The sequence below is a fragment of the Camelina sativa genome, chromosome 12 (assembly GCF_000633955.1).
Source record: "Camelina sativa cultivar DH55 chromosome 12, Cs, whole genome shotgun sequence".
Taxonomy (NCBI): Eukaryota; Viridiplantae; Streptophyta; class Magnoliopsida; order Brassicales; family Brassicaceae; genus Camelina; species Camelina sativa.
Window position 1 is genome coordinate 1,644,508 of NC_025696.1, and position 17,067 is coordinate 1,661,574.

Genomic DNA, 17,067 nt, shown 5'->3' on the forward strand with positions numbered 1-17,067 from the left:
AAAAAGAAAAAATTATATTCCATATATTGTTCAGTGAGAAAAAGTGGAATTAATTCACTGTGGAAAATCTCATTGAACCAAAGAGTGCATTTTTTAAGTAACAAATCCAAAGAGTGCATTTTTAAGAAACTAATCCAAAGAGTGCATTATTAAGTAACAAATCCAAAGAGAAGAGATAGAGTTTGGAAGAAACAAATCATTAGACAAAAATAAACTTTTCCTTAATTTCTTATTTAGTCTGTTTACTGGAAATATCAATGAGCTTTTTTTCCGTTTGGACTACGTTTTTGTATATTCCACTCCACTTAATCGTTGTGACCTAATTCAATAGAAAAGATAACAATAATAAAATGTGTAAATTGAAAAAATCTAAAGGGGGCGTTTCGCTTTGCCGCAATAAAGAACGTTAAGAGGCGGTTCAGCTTCAGTGTAGAGAGACTTCTCATCGTTCCAAACACGAACGTAGAGCTCTTGTCCTAAATACCTCCTTGACCATATCTGTGACCTTAGATTCCACATCCCTTTGTTATCCAATGACACCAATATGCTCGTCCACGATAACGGATACACCTACACACACACAACCGCATGATCAACCAAGTTGTAACGCTTCTACTCCAAGTTATTTCATTAGATTTTAATCATTCAACTTGTTACTGACAAAGACTATTACGTACTTGGAAAGTGTGTCTTGGAACAGCATCAACCAAGTTGTAACGTTTCCTCATGGTCACGTTCCATGTTCCTGACCCGTATCTGACAAATAACGTACGGGTTAAAATTATGAATAACCGGATCCAGTTTAGATAACAGAGGGCAAGGTGCTTTGCTTACCCAACAGGATATGCGCTAGTACCGTCCATGTGCCAAGACTGAATTGATCTCTCGTCGTTTTGGAAAACGATTTCTACGAACTCATGAAGCTCAACGTCGATCACCGATGTACCAAAGTGAGCTGGTCCAACCGTAGGAGTTCTAAGGATTGTCTTGAAATCAAACACGCCCGAGATGTTGTACCAATCAGCGAGTTTTAACGGTGTTGTTGGGTTGATGTACGATATTCGGTTTACTGTGTACCGAAGCTTCCCATTGATCATCGTGGCCGCATTGGCTAGGACTAGAGTTCGGTTTATTGGTATGGTACCGTAATGAAATGATCCTTGTGGGTTTGGTCTTGCAGCATTTGCCGTCAAATTCATCCTAATAATATTCAGCAAATTAAAATTAGAGAAAATCCACAAAAGATTATCCGGTTCGGTTATGTCCGGTTTGAATTAATACCTGATGGTTCTTGCTTGTTTCATGGACCAATGGATATGGTAAGTAGGACCCCCGGGGAGGGGACCATATGCAGCGTTTTGGGAGCCTAGGTAACGGAGACTCGCGGTTGTGGTTAGTACCGGTTTAGTAAACCGGGTTGAGGCCACCATGAAATAGTCCCTCACAGAAGTTTTTAAAGTGACCAAAACGGTTACAGACTGACCAACGTGGACGTCAAGCGACTCATAGCTCTCTTGAAGAGTGTGAGCGCCTTCTACTTCGATGAGGCTCATTGTGTGATTTTGAATTCTAAAATTTATCGATGTCGCTATACCGACATTTGATATTCGGAACTTATATGTTTTACCTTAAAATATACAAATGAAAACAAATACATATCAGAGACTAGTACAAGACTATGGAGAATGTAATAAAGGATCTTGATTTTAACTTATATGTGATGGCATTACCTTGTTGACCGGTAAAGACTAAACCTTTAGAAGCACCATTGATGAGAAGAGCATCAGGAAGAGGAAGAGCATAGCCTGCGTCGAGCCGCTTTCGCAAGTCCTAATGATCACAATTATAGTTATATGATGTACAAATCAAAACTTTACGTTGACTTTCAAGTAGTCTGAAATGTTTTTGTGTGGGTATATATATTACCTTGTGGCTCATTTTGAACCAGTCAGAGACGAGGAGGGTGAAATCGCCATCTGGTGTAGGGTAAGGAGTGGTAATAACGGCTCTCTGGTTAACGTTGAGAGCACCAAAAGCACCACTGGCTCGGTGCATCGACGTGGAAGCGAAGTAAGTGTAAGTGCCGATTTGATCTTTAAGTTGAAACTGGTAAGTCCATCTTGCCACGATGTCCTCCTCTGCTTCACTCCGTTCCTACACATATTACAAACCTGTGTTAAAGATTTCATATGCGTCTAAACCGCAATTAGCTCAATAGGTTATATAGTAACATGTATACCAAGTGATGAGGAATGGCTCGTCAAGCTTGTTAATGAGATTAACAACGACATTGTTGTTTGTAACAGCTTCAATCGGAGGACCAGGGAACTGATTATTGATAAGAATGACCTACGTACATCATACAAAAAAATAGAAAATTACACTAATAAAAATTAGTTTCTCATAGCAAGATTAAATCTAACATATATAAAATAATGGTTTATATTGATACCTGTTGAGGAACACCAAGAGGAGATCTTGTTCCATAAGTGACAGTCCAAGTGTAGAACATATATGGGTCTTCCCCATTAACCAAAACAGAGCCCAAAAAAAACAAGGCTCCTATGAATAATTTACATAGCAGGAGATTGGTCTGTTTCATTTTTGTAAGACGAATAGAATGTGATCCTGATCTCTCTCTCCCTCTACGAGATTCAAGATCAAGAATTGGTTTTTTGTTTGTTTGTGAGTATATGCTTTGGGGTTCTACCAAAGGACAATCTTATATACACGAGGGAGTAAGTAAGTGTTTTGTATTTTATTAAGTTTTGTCAGCGAGGACGACGTGAATCCCCATGCATCACACAAAAGCCTCAATTGCTCTTTTGCGGCGTACTTCATGCAAAATATGCTTGCCCTTGACAACTTTTTTATTTAAAATTTACGCGATATAGATATGAGATTTGTGACTATCATAGATATGTGTACTACTAGAATTACTTCAATCACCAAGTTTTCTTTGTCGGCAAGAGAGTATCACCATTTTTAGATTGAGTAAAAAGAAGAAATTGAACCAAAAAAAGTGTTCTATATTGGCCCCGTTAATTTCGAGTGAGCTGGTTCAGTGACCAAAATATTAGTCTAAGATCTGAAAGATATATAACTTGAAAAAATGGTTTGCATTTGGTACTATTGACTATTGTATATTAAACCGGTAAGGATATTACGGAGTACAAACAAATATAGTTTGATGTCAAAAAAAGTTATGAGAATTTCAACGTGAAAATCTTATAAGCTGATTTAGCCTTATATTATCAAAGACAAAAAAATAATAATGAAGAACCGACATAACATAAATCGGAAAGCCACTAGTATAAAAAAGTGCTTTTGCCTACACTAGTGAGTGTCGGTCACAATTGTATAACAAAACGTTAAGTCAAAATGAAGAAAGAATACATCAATGCAACCCAAAATGCATTCACCAAATAAACACAATAATGTTCGTTGTATACAATAGTTGATATATACACTAATACTTAATGCAATTCAAGTTTTATAATTTTTTTTAATTGAATTTACGGGGTGCCTTTCTTAAAGTAGCCAATGACTTGGTACGAGTGCATACAAAATTTTCATGGAAACTTTTTAGGAAATACAATTTTTTTGGACTAAGAAAAGCGCGTTACAATTTTTTTGGACTAAGAAAAGCGCGTTTTGAGACGAGATTTGACTTTGGAAGTTATGATTTATATACAGTGCCGGCTTAACTAGGAGGGCGGATGCGACTGCCCCGGATACATAAATTAAAGGGCATATACTTATAAGAAAATGGGCAAAAAAAAAAATTTGTAAGTTAGAAAGGGGCATAAAAAAAATCTGTAAGTTAAAAAAGGGCAAAAAAAAATTTGTAAGTTAAAAAAACACACAAAAAAAACTTTGTAAGTTAGAAAGAGGCACAAAAGAAAAATTTATAAGATAGAAAGGAGCACAAAAAAAAATTATATAAACCAAAGAGACCTAAAAAAAATCAATAAATTTTTCTATAGATTAAGAGGCATTTTTTTTTTTAGTTTGCCCAGGGACATGTAATATGTTTAAACCGGCACTGCTTATATAAATAGAATAACATTAGATAACAGAGTCTCGGAAAGTAGATCTTGATCTACGATTAAATAATCTTTGGTTCCCTCATACGTAAAATAGCTTAAATAAGGAGGTTGACTTTTTTTTATTTAGATGTATGCACAAAAGAATCTACAATTAAGAAAAACAACGAATCACAGAACACATAATGCTAATTTTCTCAAACTAATCGAAACATAAAGAGTGTGCTTCTATCTCACGAGATTCCAACTAATTAGCATTACTTTACTAAAATTAAATGAAGGTGAAGTCAAACCAAATGCTAATGAGTCGATCAAACCATGAGACATTGGTGATGCATCCCTAGAAGAGATCACACATGAATTCGTTACCACTAAGCTCGCTTGTACCATGTGAGTATACACTATAATATGCTAATGTATTTATACCACATTAATAAATGCATGTCTATATCCATGATTCCTCTCTTCCTCATCTTACGAAACTTGTCTTGAGACTAGCGAATCGATTATAGAGCCATTAGTGGATTCATCCTTTTATTTGGGAATTTAGGAAGTTTCATGCCTTTGTTCCTTAATCTCTGCATTGTTGATAGTATGTACATTGTACATTAAGGTTCTACAAAACATAAACCTTTAAACAATTTAAAATTTACAATTTCTATGACTCACTGACTAATTTGCCATTGTAGTACCAATCAATCATAATGGATATATCAAAAATTGTTTATTTTTCGTTACCAATAATCTCGACAAGAACATTGTCCATTCTCAAAGCAATGAAACCGAGTCGAGTCCCTTACGGTTATCTTCCTCTTTGTGATCTTCGATATGAACTTAATAGCACTGTGACAATCCACACAAGACCTCAAATTCTTAAACACCTTAATCGCTGTTCCTTCTTGTGTCGATAAAATTGCAAACGCAACTGCAAGTTTCTCGCTATGATGCACAAGATTATCTTCTTTCTGTTCATCTTCTACATCGTGCAATACAAGACTAGTAGCAGGAACATACCCTTCTTCTTTCATCTTCTTCCTCAATTCACACAAGAACTCAATTATTTGGTTATACATTGGATGCGAAGTATCTGCTGCTATGAATACATGACGCTTCCGTTTTATCTCGGTCCAGCTTGAACCGGGCCTTTTGGTGACTCCAGTTTCTAGCATTCTCTTTCTCATCTTCCCTTCTTCCTCCCATTTTCCTGCTGCAGCATAGATATTAGCCATTGTAACATAAGTAACAGGATTTTCGGGTTCTATTTTGAACAGTTCTTGAGCCGCTTCCTCTGCTAGTTCAATGTTTCCATAAGTGGTACACCCACCGAGCACGGAAGCCCATAGAAACTTACTAGGTTTCATCGGCATTTCGCTAATGATGCTCTTTAACTGTTCGAATCTTCCAGACCGAGCTAATAGATCAACAAGACAAGTGTAATGATCAGAAGTATGCGATAACCCGTGTTTCTCTGTTATCGAGTGAAAGTATTCAAGTCCTTTTTCGACCAACCCTGCATGAGTACAAGCAGAGAGGACGTTTACAAAAGTAACATGATCAGGTTTCGTGCCAGATTTGAGGAGCAAATCGAAATACTTCAAGGCTTCATCAGGCTGCCCATTCTGAGCATAACCACCAATCAAAGAAGTCCAAGAAACTAAATCAGGTTTAGGACATCCATCGACAACATGTTTTGCACTTTCGATGCTTCCACATTTCGTGTACATGTCTACAAGAGAGCTTGATGCAAAAGAGTAGGGATCAAACCCAATTCTTGTCATGTATCCATGAACTTGCTTCCCTAGCTCTTCTTTCGTGAGATCAGCACAAGCGTTCAAAACTCCAGCAAAAGTGTACTCATTAGGTCGTTCACAAGATGAACCTACCAACTCAGAAAACAGAGAAAACCCTTCTCGCCATCTACGAGACTTGAAATATCTATCTATCATTGATGACCACGAGACAACATCTTTGTCAACAATCTTATCAAAGATGTTTCTTGCTTCATCAATACAGCCACATTTCCCATACATATCCATCAACGAACTCCATAGCACCTCATCTGAATCCAATCCAGCTCGAACGATATGCCCATGAATCTCTTTCCCTCTACGTATACATGGAATCGCAGCAGCAGCAGCTACCGCACTAGAAACTGTAAAAATATTAGGTCTTGAATCCGGTACCTTTTGCATCAAACTATACAACACCAATGCCTCTTCAGGCTGATCCTTCTTAACATACCCTGTAACCATACCCGTCCATGAATAACTATCTCTCTCAGGCATTTCATCAAACAACTTCCTCGCTTCATCAACCAAACCCACCTCCGCATACCCATTAACCATTAGATTCCACGAACACACATCTCTCTTAGGCATATCGTCGAACACCTTCCGTGCATCAACCAAGCTACCACATTTCGCATACATACCCAAAAGACGGTTCCATATAACGATCCCAGGTACAAACCCAGAAGCCCTAATGTGTTGATGAACCTTCTTACCTTCTTCAAGAGCGCGTGTCTGGCTACAAACTTGGATGAGATTACAGTAAGTAGAAGCAGGTTGCTTCTTTGCTCGACCCAGAAGTTGAACAGCTTCTCGTAAAAGCTTCTGTCCGCATAAAACATCAATGGCTTCACCAAATCTGTTAGCTTTACATAATCGCTCCACAACACCAACATCGTCATTGTTCGAATTAAAGAACTTTTTATCTGAAAAACTCTTCTGTGATGCGAAAGCAGAGGAGGATAGGTTTCTTTTGAATATAAATCCATGAAAAGTTGTAAGCTTTCTCACATTTGAATGACTCATCTTTACCAAATCAAAAAGGTTTCAAATTCAAAGATCTCGTCGCCGGCAACATTTAAGAGTTCTTCCGATGTTTTTATTAAGAAACCTTCTCGGTGGTTTAGAAGGTTCCATTATCTTTTCAAAAATTCAAAATGAAAACAAAAAGCTCCGATGCCGGGAATCGAACCCGGGTCTCCTGGGTGAAAGCCAGATATCCTAACCGCTGGACGACATCGGATTTGTTGTTACAACTATTCTTAAAAGATATATCAACCCTAAGTATATTTCTATTTTCCCCAATCAATTTGCTTTTTTTTTTTTTTGATTGATATAGAATGAGAATCAGTCTTTGTTCCTTGTTTGTCACAAAGAAAACAGCATCTTATTGGATGGATTATTCATCTTTACAAGATAGAACTAAGACCATCCAAAACATTCAGCTTTTTAGTTGTAGAGAATGAAAGAATCTTTGAAACTAATATCAAGCATCCATTGTTGTTTTGCCAATTTACCAATAAATATCTTAAAGATAATTTTATTTGATTAGAATATAAGGATTATCATTCACAACTTTTGATTGGATGTTTTCTATAAAGTTAATGAAAAGAGTTTTGATTAGGTCGAAACCCATACCCATACATCTACCATTGGACAATAAGTATGTTTCTTTTACAAGTAAAAGTCGAGTTATGGGATCCAAAGTTGCATGTAGTGTCTGAATTCTTTGCCACTACATTTTGGTTAAATTTGGATGTAAGTGTGTATATATTGTGTTCAATAATTGACGAAAACTATTTGAAATACGGAAATTTTGAAAGATTGTTGAATTATTGATTGACAAACAACAAGCCATGGGATTCTTACTTATTACTAGTATTAACCAAAGATATATCTCATAGGATTCTCGCGAATAGAAACGATGAACCTTATCCTCAAAATTTTAGATTAGACAGAGCAAAAGCTATATCGTTTGTTAGAACTTTTGTAAGGGGGAAAAAATAATAATACAAAAAGGTTAGGGTTACGTGTCGTGAACCCACTACAAGAGAATCTAATCAATCAATCAACGGTATCAAAAATCTCGACGTCCTTATTACAAGCTCGAGACGTTTCAGTTCTTCTCCTTCATAAAAAGAAATAAAAAAACGATTCCAATGAAAGTAAAAAATTCAAGATTAGTTGGATACGTGTCACGGTCTTGTTGGCTTAGAGTTAGCCGTTTCTTTTTGTCCGTCCGTTTAGATTCCCTTGTGGTCTTTATTGTTTATAGGTCTTAGACATTTTTTTACATGCTAGTAGGGTGTTTCGGAAAGTATATTTTTTTAACAAAAGGAATCAAATGTTATTTCGAAAAGGTTTTTTTTTAAAAAATTTGTATTTGGCTACAAGGAAAAAAAAAAAAAAGCAACGAATAAAGTTGCTTTGCGTCGTGGGATCTTTTACATTGGATTATGCGAAAAGATCCTTTGTGCTCATTACTAGTGTTTTATACTAGATTTTTTAATTATTTCATGAATTTTTAATTTTATTTTACAGACCACGAATAAATCATTAATATATGAATTCACTTTTTAATTTTGTTAGTTATCAAAATTGATGATTAGTGAATAGCTTTGCTATAAATAATGGTGCTACGGCTATATAGTTCAGCCTTGTTTACAGAAAAATGAAAGGAACAACTACTTCATACTAAGATATATATATATATATATATATACGAATTACATGAACGAAAAGCAATAAACCATGAAAAGGGCACTATAATGAAACACAATGTATAATGGTTACGTCGTTTCTTTATATTAATGCTAAATTTGAATGTAAACGGACGTTGCCGAGTTCTTTTGACCACTTCACTCTTTTTTTACAAACAACAAATTTTTGTCGATTACTAAAATACCTAGTAATTTTACGTTAGCAAAAACTAATGCATTTCTCCGTTGGATTTAACGAAACTAAACCTTTCACATAAAGTAAAGCGAAGGTGTCCTATACTAGAAAAGATGAGTTTCTAATTCTGTGTACTAATTTAGTCTAGTTATATGATAGTAGTACAAACTAAAAAAGTACCAAATTTATGTGTTGTACGTCTTATATAAACGTCATACAAGTACTGATTAATCACTAATCAGTTTGATCGGTTATTAAACGAGTGGTTCTGTCTTGATACAAATGAGTACAATTGTACAAATACATGTCATAATATATATACGTCTTTATGCTTCCCCTAGAACTTGGATTGTTTTGTTTTCATATCTTTTTTTTTTTATTTAAATATTGTCAATGTTTAATCTCGTATGGTGTTGACTACAAATTTCTAACCTTAAAAGTTCATAACATTTCGATTAATTATAAAAAGTCAATATTAGTTGTAATGTAGATTTTCATTATTTAAAAGTATATTTTCACATTCCTTAAAACAACAATGAAAATATCTTTGTTGAATTGTAGAATATGTGTTTGCAATTTGTGATTGAAACAAAAGCCAAAATAAAGAAATGTTATATTTCCATATAGCTTTTACACTACTTACCAAGCAAAATCAAAAAGATTTAACAAATGATATTGTAATTGTTAAAGTAAGGAAAGAAAATTTTTATGTTTAGTATGACGTAAGCAAAATATTAAATATGATTTTCCTTTATTTGAAAAGTTAGAAAAATGTTAATTTTGGGGGATTATCTAAAAATGAAAACAGGATATATTTAGTGGGATTTGCACAGTCTGAACCACTTTGGTTATGCATAATACAGTGTTTGGAAACTATTTAAATACAGGATAACAAGAAATATGAGAATCTTGAATGGAGGCATCACTATTTAGAAAACAAAATAAATGACAAGTTTCCCAAAAACTGAAAATAGTGAATTTAATTGTTATTAGCCTAATAAATAGGAGGAAAGTAAAAAAAAAAAAAAAAAATCCATAAAAGAAAAGAATAAATATTTACAAGTGAGTGTAACGATTCGCCGCGTGTGTACGGGACATCACAAAAAGATTCTTTGTTTCCCATTTAAAGATAAAATCTAATTTATCAATTTACAAAAACACCCTCGAGTCTCTACTTATTTACAGCGGCTACGGTTCACCGCGTCCTTCATCTTCTTCCTCTCTCTAATCCCTTTTTTTCTTTTCTTCATTTCTTCTTCTTCTTGTTCGTCTATATATACGTGTGTCTTGAAGCTTCTCTTTGTCTTTTATCTTTGTTTTTTTCTCGATGGTTCAAACAGAAACAGATCAAAGGATGGGTCTTAATCTGAATTTGTCTATCTACTCTTTACCAAAACCCTTATCTCAATTTCTCGATGAAGTGTCGAGGATCGATGACAATAAATCGAAACTGTCTGAAATCGATGGTTATGTCGGGAGATTAGAGGAAGAGAGGAAAAAAATCGATGTTTTTAAACGAGAACTACCTTTGTGCATGCTCTTATTGAACGAAGGTACCTTTGAAAAAATCTCTCCTTTTTTTATAAATCGAATTGTGTTTTGTGTTTTGTGATTTGAAGAGATTGTTATTGTTTCTGTCTCTCTGTTTTAGCGATTGGGATGTTGGCAGAGGCTAGAAAAGGGTCATCAGTGATGGCATCAAATGGGAAATTCAAAGATGGTGAAGGGGCAAAACTGGAAACTGATAAAAAGAGCTGGATGAGCTCTGCCCAGTTATGGATCTCTAACCCTAATTCCCAATTCCAATCGGTAATTAATCTATGATAAGAATCCACAATTTTCAATACAAAGATCAATCCTTTTTTTATGTTGTGTTGTGTGATGGATTCTTCAGTTTGGTCTGATCATGTTTTGTTTTTTAGCAGACAAACAAAGAAGATGATCGGTGTGTGTCTCAGAACCCATTTCAGACTTGTAATTACCCTAATCAAGGAGGGGCATTTCTGCCATTTAACCCTCCTCCTCCTCCACCACCACCGGCTCCTCTGTCTCTCATGACTCCAACATCAGACATGATGATGGATTGTAGCAGAATTGAGCAGAATCATCAGTTCAACAGACCTTCACAGTTGCAGAGTCATCACATTCAGAAGAAAGAGCAGAGACGTAGGTGGTCACAGGATCTTCACCGTAAATTTGTTGATGCTCTTCATAGACTTGGAGGGCCACAAGGTTAGTCCTTAACCACAGAAACTAATTAAAGGAACCAACTTTGCATAAATTGATGAGTTGATTATACTGAGATTGTGTTATGTTGTTGTTGTTTTTGTTGTGAGACAGTGGCTACACCAAAGCAGATTAGAGATTTGATGAAAGTTGATGGTTTAACCAATGATGAAGTGAAGAGCCATTTACAAGTAAAAAGTTCTCATCTTCTTAGAGTAACTTTAAACTTTGATGTTTGAATGAATGAATATGATTGTGACAGTGAGGTTGAAATGAATATGTTATTGCAGAAATATAGAATGCATATCCGTAAGCACCCGTTGCATCCGTCAAAGACTTTGTCATCCTCGGATCAACCTGGTGTGTTAGAGAGAGAATCACAGAGCTTAATAAGTTTGTCGAGGTCGGATTCTCCACAAAGCCCACTTGTTGCGAGAGGGTTGTTTAGTAGTAATAATGGTGGTCATAGCTCAGAGGAAGCAGAGGTAGACGATGATGAGGAGGAGGAAGAGGAGGAGAAATCTGATGGACGTAGCTGTAGAAATGAAGCAAAGAAGAAGAGACAAGTGTTGGATCTTGAGCTTTGAAACTATATATACATAGTGATGATGAGATCATCTTTTACCAGCTTATGTTACTTATATATATGCTCAAAAAAAACTTTTGAGTTTGTTCCGGAGTTTTTGTAGATGTAAACATGAGAGGGGAGGAAATAAGCTGAGGATTTTGAGCAAAAAATAGGTTTTTTTTTTTTGCCAGAGGATATAGATAGCAAAGAGAGTGAGTGAGTGATCAAAATCCTCAGGTTTGTGTTCTTTTTTTCTTTGTTTTGTTTTACTTCATTAGAAAGGTAAAACTCAGATATCAAAGATTTTGTTTTTTTTTTTGCTTGTTGAAAGAGTCCATATCATATGATTTAGTTTTACCAACTCGGTAAATCGAGGCTCATACTAAAATTAGTTTTACCTTGGAAAACAGAGGATGAAGAAAGTCACAATCTTTGTCTCTCTCTGTAAGACATCGTTGTCTACCTACTCTGAAAATAATAAAATAAGAATCTTTTATTGCATAAAATCGTACGAAAAGATAAGATTTTTTTTTAATCGTCTTAAATACGACAAGATAACGAATTTAAGATTTTCACTATTGAGATGTATAGGAAAATTGACTAATCACTGATTTGATGTAGTTTAATTCCACGAGATTTGCATGTTTGGTGGAAATAGTTTCTTGTTCTCATTCGTTAAAATATACTATTAGAAACACTAAACCAAGCGAATATCAGCTCAATTTTGATTCGGTCGGTCCAATTTCAAACCACAACCGGTTTAGCAACCCGGTTATTTTCGACCACAATCATGTGGTTTCGGCCTTTCGGGTCTGGGCCTCACGGGCCACATCTCCACACACCTTCATCAATAATTCACTTNTTTTTTTTTTTTTTTTTTTTTTTTTCTACAAACGCTTTTCGAATCAAAAGGCTCGGCGACATTGAAGTGAAAGGGTTTAAGCAATCACCGAAGCTCGTACGCCGGCCGTGAGCTAAGAACCGACCTTTTAGTTAGTTTCTTTCCAAGTCAACCCAATTTAAAGAACCATGAGAGAAATCGTTACGATTCAAGTTGGTGAATTCGCAAACTTCGTCGGCTCCCACTTTTGGAATTTCCAGGTTAGAAGCAAAAACACCTCCCAATGATTCTCAAATTTGCTCGGATTCCGATTAAAATGGGGTTTCTGGGTTTTGTTTTTGTCTCTGATTTTCATTACAAAAGTCTTGGTCTTTTTTTTGTTGCTAAAGTTGAGGACTTTTATGCTTGAAAATGTAGGATGAACTGCTCGGATTGGCGAGTGACCCAGAAAGCGATCCAATCTTTCGAAACCATAATCTCAACATGGACGTTCTCTACCGCTCCGGTGAGACCCAGCAGGTCAGACAGATTTTGAGATTTCGTTTTGACTTTGATCAATCTCACTTGTTTTTTTGTAAATCTCAACCATTTCATTTGTGTGGTGGTGGATTTTTTATACAGGGGGTTGCTACATACACTCCTCGTTTGGTTTCAGTCAACTTAAAAGGTATTAGTCTTAGCTTTATCTTTCCTGCTTTGGCAAAGACTTTCATGTGTTTCCAGTTTCAGACTAGCTTGAGAGAAGAGCTATAAGTGTAACTTAAAGATATAGAATTTGGTTTTCTCTTGGTTATTGTACTCCAATGAACTTAGAACAAGCAAGATTCTGGTTTTGAAATCTACATAATGGTGGTTATATGTTTACATCTGATTTTTTTTCGTCTTTTTAGGGTCACTAGGCACCATGAGCTCACGTGGTACTCTCTACAACGAAGGTTCATCATCAAGATCAGATTCTTCAACAACCTGGTCAGTTTCTGCATTGGTAGATATATCCTGAACATGGTGTTTAGGGAGATTGAGTCTTAGTGCTGTTTAATTGAGTTTAGAGTAAAAGTCTTGTTCTCTCACTTGGGGTGATATGATCAAATCTCTAAGTTTGCATAAGTTGAATATATCCGTTATGTGACTTGTAGGTTTGGAGATGTTGATACTCAGAGATCAGAACCTCGAAAGAGGAACTTGTTTCTGCAAAGTTTGTATGAGGAAGAACAGAAAGTAGGGAAAGAGATTGAGGACAAAGATATTGTTGGATCCTTAGATGAGGAAGTTGAATGTTGGACTGACTTCTCCAAATCCCATTATCATCCTCAAAGTCTATACGAGTTGAATGGGTTATGGATGGACTCTAAGGATTTCAACAACTATGGAATTGGTAAAGACGTTTTCTCTGAGGCTTCACGGGGAGAGGAAATATGTGACAGGCTCCGTTTTTTCGTTGAAGAGTGTGATCATATTCAGGGTATTAAGTTCCTTGTGGATGATTCGGGAGGATTTTCAGCTGTAGCAGGAGATTTCCTCGAGAACATGGCAGATGAGTACACGAACGTACCAGTATTGTTATATTCCGTAAGGAGTCCAATGTCACAGATGAGCCCGAAAAAGACAGTTTCAAACAAGCTTCACGATGCAATATCGTTTTCTCGACTCTCGTCCTTGTGTAAACTCTTCACTCCAATCGGTTTACCATCCTTGACCGGAAGTACAGAACATCCTAACTCTCATTGAAACATAAATCTTTTGATTTTCTCCCAATGCAACTAATGATTTGATTTGTCTTGTTTTTTAAAGGTAAAGCATCAAAATATCTTAATCTCGGAGATGAGAAACCTTATCGAAGCAGTGCAGTGTACGCCGCTGCTCTACATGCAAGCACAATCCCTTTCCGAATGCAACCCACTAGCTCGAATTCAAGTGAAGTATCAAATTCTATGGATGTTAATACACTTGTACAGCTTTTAACCGGACGTGGTCGACAAAACATAGTGGCGATTTTAGATTCTGCAATGCCAGCTCCTACATTAGCAGGGAAACAGTTAGAGAATACACTTTTAACGAATTTACAGTCGTTAACGCCGGAAGTAAATGAAGATGTAGAAGACAATCAAGCGGTTGAGTCAATGTGTATACTTGGAGCTCTTAGATCAGAAGATAAAGAAGCATTGGTTTCAGAAGTGAAGAATGCTGTTGATGCATCTTACGAGCAGGCAGTAACCAAAACGAAGCGGTTGTTTTGCAATCTATCTGTTTCACGTTGTCCTCTTCCAGTACCATTGCCGTTTCCTTCTATATTTGGAAACCTTGTTGGGATAAAAGGTGAGATATTGAGCAGTCCGGTGTCGGATTCTCTGTACAGAGGCTCACTGGATGTTCACTCCATACCGATAGCAGCAAGGTGGAGATCCTCGAGTGCTATTTTGCCGTTTTTGGAAAGCAGAATGGGGCATTTAGAGAAACTTGGGATCCAATGGGGAGCCATGGGATCAGATGTGGTTAGGTCATGGGGATTTGGGAGAGAAGAATTGCAGGAAATGAGGGAGAATCTGTCAAAAATGGTGTCTGAGCTCAATCCTCAGTTTTTCGAATCTTCGGATTCAGATTAGAGTGTTAAGTTATGTCTTAAAACAAATCTGTTGTATCATTATCTCTAAAGTTTTTTTCTCGTTTGGTTTAGAACTTTTTGGTCAAACCCGTTTATTGCATATTCCATGTGCTTGGATTTATGTACTTCGTATAAGCAGCTTGAACGAAATTGAAGCAATTGAATTGAGTTGAATTGAAATTGGGAGGCATACGAGACAGCAATGTCAAACCAGAATAAACCGATATCAACATTTATAGTTCCAATGGGATGATTTTGATCAATCTGAAACATTGCTACTTTTCCAATTTTCCCTTCCTGTCTACTTCTTTTGTGCACTATAGAGTTAGAAACAACAACTATCATCTGCTAGAACCATATGATATGATGCCATGCTCTCTATCCATGGCTTAAGGGATCAGTAACCTGATGCACCTTACGAGCCTCAGCGCTTGAGTACTGTCCCACGGCTCTGGCATGAGGAATCGATTGCTTGCCAGCTGCAAGCGCATTCACATTCTCAACTAAATACTGTCTCGGGAGCCTCCCGACCACATTACCTTCCTCGTTCCCTTTTCTATCTAGAAAGGCAAAATGAGGAATACCCTCAACACCAAACTCATCCAACTCTTGCTCCCATTTCGTATTGTCCACATTAAGCATCACAAAGTTAACTTTGTCCCTGCAAACCACAACACCACAAGTAATCTTGACATTAACACATAAAAAAACTTGCAAATACAATAGTGTCTGAAAACCCCTATATTTCCATTAATGATTACACAAACAGGAGATTAATGGTTTGCTTCTGTAATCTTGACAGCTCTAGTTTGTTCATTACCATCTATCTATCTATATATAGCCAATCCAATCATAACGAAGTTCCTTAATCCATTAAACCAACACAAGATTAGGTTTCTTCTACAACAACTAGCTTGTTCATTAGCTTCTACATATATCAAAGATCTAGCTTGCTCATCTAAAGTTCTCTAACTAATAATACAAGGTTAATGGATGGATCCTGCAACTAGAAAGCTCTAGCTTGATTTTCAGCTATATGTAAAAGCTTCAATTTAAAGGAAATTGCGATGAAAAATCACACATAAAAGACCATTACTTGTATTGCTGCTCGATTTTGTAAACATCAGGGGCTAGTTCTCGACAAACCTCACACCAATCTGCATAGAACTCTACCACTGTCGGCTTTCCATTCGACAAAGCCTAACAATATTCATTTCACAAAAACCATATAAGCTTGCTTATAAAGTCATTCTATGAGATAAAAAAAAAAACAAAGATGAAGAAGAATCCAAAACAGAAAGAAAAAAAACCTCCTCGTAAGGCAACGCTGAAGCGGTTAAATCCTTTAAAGAAATCCCGAAATCGAGCCTTGTCGATACAAATAAAGACAAAGCCGCGATTACAGTAATAGCCGCGACTCTTCTGTTGATATCCTTATTGGGTGTTTCAGGGAACCCCGAAGAAGAAGAAGAAGAAGAAGAAGAAGAAGATGATTCTACTTCCTTCGACGCAGCAGAGTTTTCACCATTATCCACTGTCAATTTCTCCTGAATCAGGAAAGAAAAAGCAAAGACCTTTAGATAATCCGCCGTCGACCCATTTGAAAAAGATTAGAAACAATCGAAAATTGAACCTGGGTTTCGGAAGAATCTGGGTTTGGTAGGCAACGAACGGCACGAAATCGTGGAGGTCGTAATTGGGTAAGGAATAAAGATTGATGATTTCGAGGACTAAGATTGAATCCATGACTCGATGGAAGGTTTAATGAAAAGACTAAGCGAGCCATCGTCGCACGAGAGAGTGAGAGAGAGATCAAAGCAGTTCAATTTCAGATCGTTATTAACTATCGCAGTAGTTGTAGCTTCTTCGTCTAGCTAAGCTATAAGAACCACACATTTTTATTGAAATTATTTCGCGGACAATATCAAATACGACCAATGGTTACAATTAATTAACGAGACCCTTTAATAATTAACAAAAAAAGCCCATTGGTTGTTTTCCTAAGCCCATATATTCTTCTTTTACTTGGGCCTAAGACTGCAAAATATGGAAATTGATATCACAACAAGGCCGGTACAGGTTATTAAGATAACATACGCCTT

General features: G+C 36.3%; 4 protein-coding genes, 1 non-coding gene and 1 pseudogene across 6 annotated transcripts; 2 read left to right on the top strand and 4 right to left on the bottom strand.

Moving 5' to 3' along the window:
* On the bottom strand, positions 234-2,672 carry LOC104729479 (annotated as a pseudogene).
* Positions 4,617-6,938, bottom strand: LOC104729480 (pentatricopeptide repeat-containing protein At4g37170). Its single transcript, XM_010448419.2, has one exon. The coding sequence runs from the start codon at positions 6,857-6,859 to the stop codon at positions 4,781-4,783; it is 2,079 nt and encodes a 692-aa protein (XP_010446721.1). The 5' UTR covers positions 6,860-6,938; the 3' UTR covers positions 4,617-4,780.
* Positions 7,005-7,076, bottom strand: TRNAE-UUC. The gene has a single exon. It is a non-coding gene; the product is annotated as a tRNA-Glu (tRNA).
* On the top strand, positions 9,947-11,840 carry LOC104729481 (myb family transcription factor EFM-like). 2 transcript variants are annotated; one of them, XM_010448420.2, is made up of 5 exons: positions 9,947-10,281; positions 10,380-10,537; positions 10,651-10,960; positions 11,069-11,145; positions 11,245-11,840. In XM_010448420.2, the coding sequence occupies exons 1-5, from the start codon at positions 10,056-10,058 to the stop codon at positions 11,539-11,541; spliced, it is 1,068 nt and encodes a 355-aa protein (XP_010446722.1). In that variant the 5' UTR covers positions 9,947-10,055; the 3' UTR covers positions 11,542-11,840. The 2 variants fall into 2 exon arrangements, with proteins under 2 accessions (XP_010446722.1, XP_010446723.1); XM_010448421.2 differs by having other exon boundaries at positions 10,654-10,960.
* LOC104729483 (protein misato homolog 1) lies at positions 12,408-15,139 on the top strand. Its single transcript, XM_010448422.2, has 6 exons — positions 12,408-12,623; positions 12,781-12,882; positions 12,985-13,030; positions 13,254-13,332; positions 13,500-14,065; positions 14,155-15,139. The coding sequence occupies exons 1-6, from the start codon at positions 12,552-12,554 to the stop codon at positions 14,964-14,966; spliced, it is 1,677 nt and encodes a 558-aa protein (XP_010446724.1). The 5' UTR covers positions 12,408-12,551; the 3' UTR covers positions 14,967-15,139.
* On the bottom strand, positions 15,169-16,835 carry LOC104729484 (thioredoxin-like protein HCF164, chloroplastic). Its single transcript, XM_010448423.2, has 4 exons — positions 16,599-16,835; positions 16,276-16,512; positions 16,062-16,165; positions 15,169-15,626 (listed from the first exon to the last, which is right to left on the bottom strand). The coding sequence occupies exons 1-4, from the start codon at positions 16,749-16,751 to the stop codon at positions 15,344-15,346; spliced, it is 777 nt and encodes a 258-aa protein (XP_010446725.1). The 5' UTR covers positions 16,752-16,835; the 3' UTR covers positions 15,169-15,343.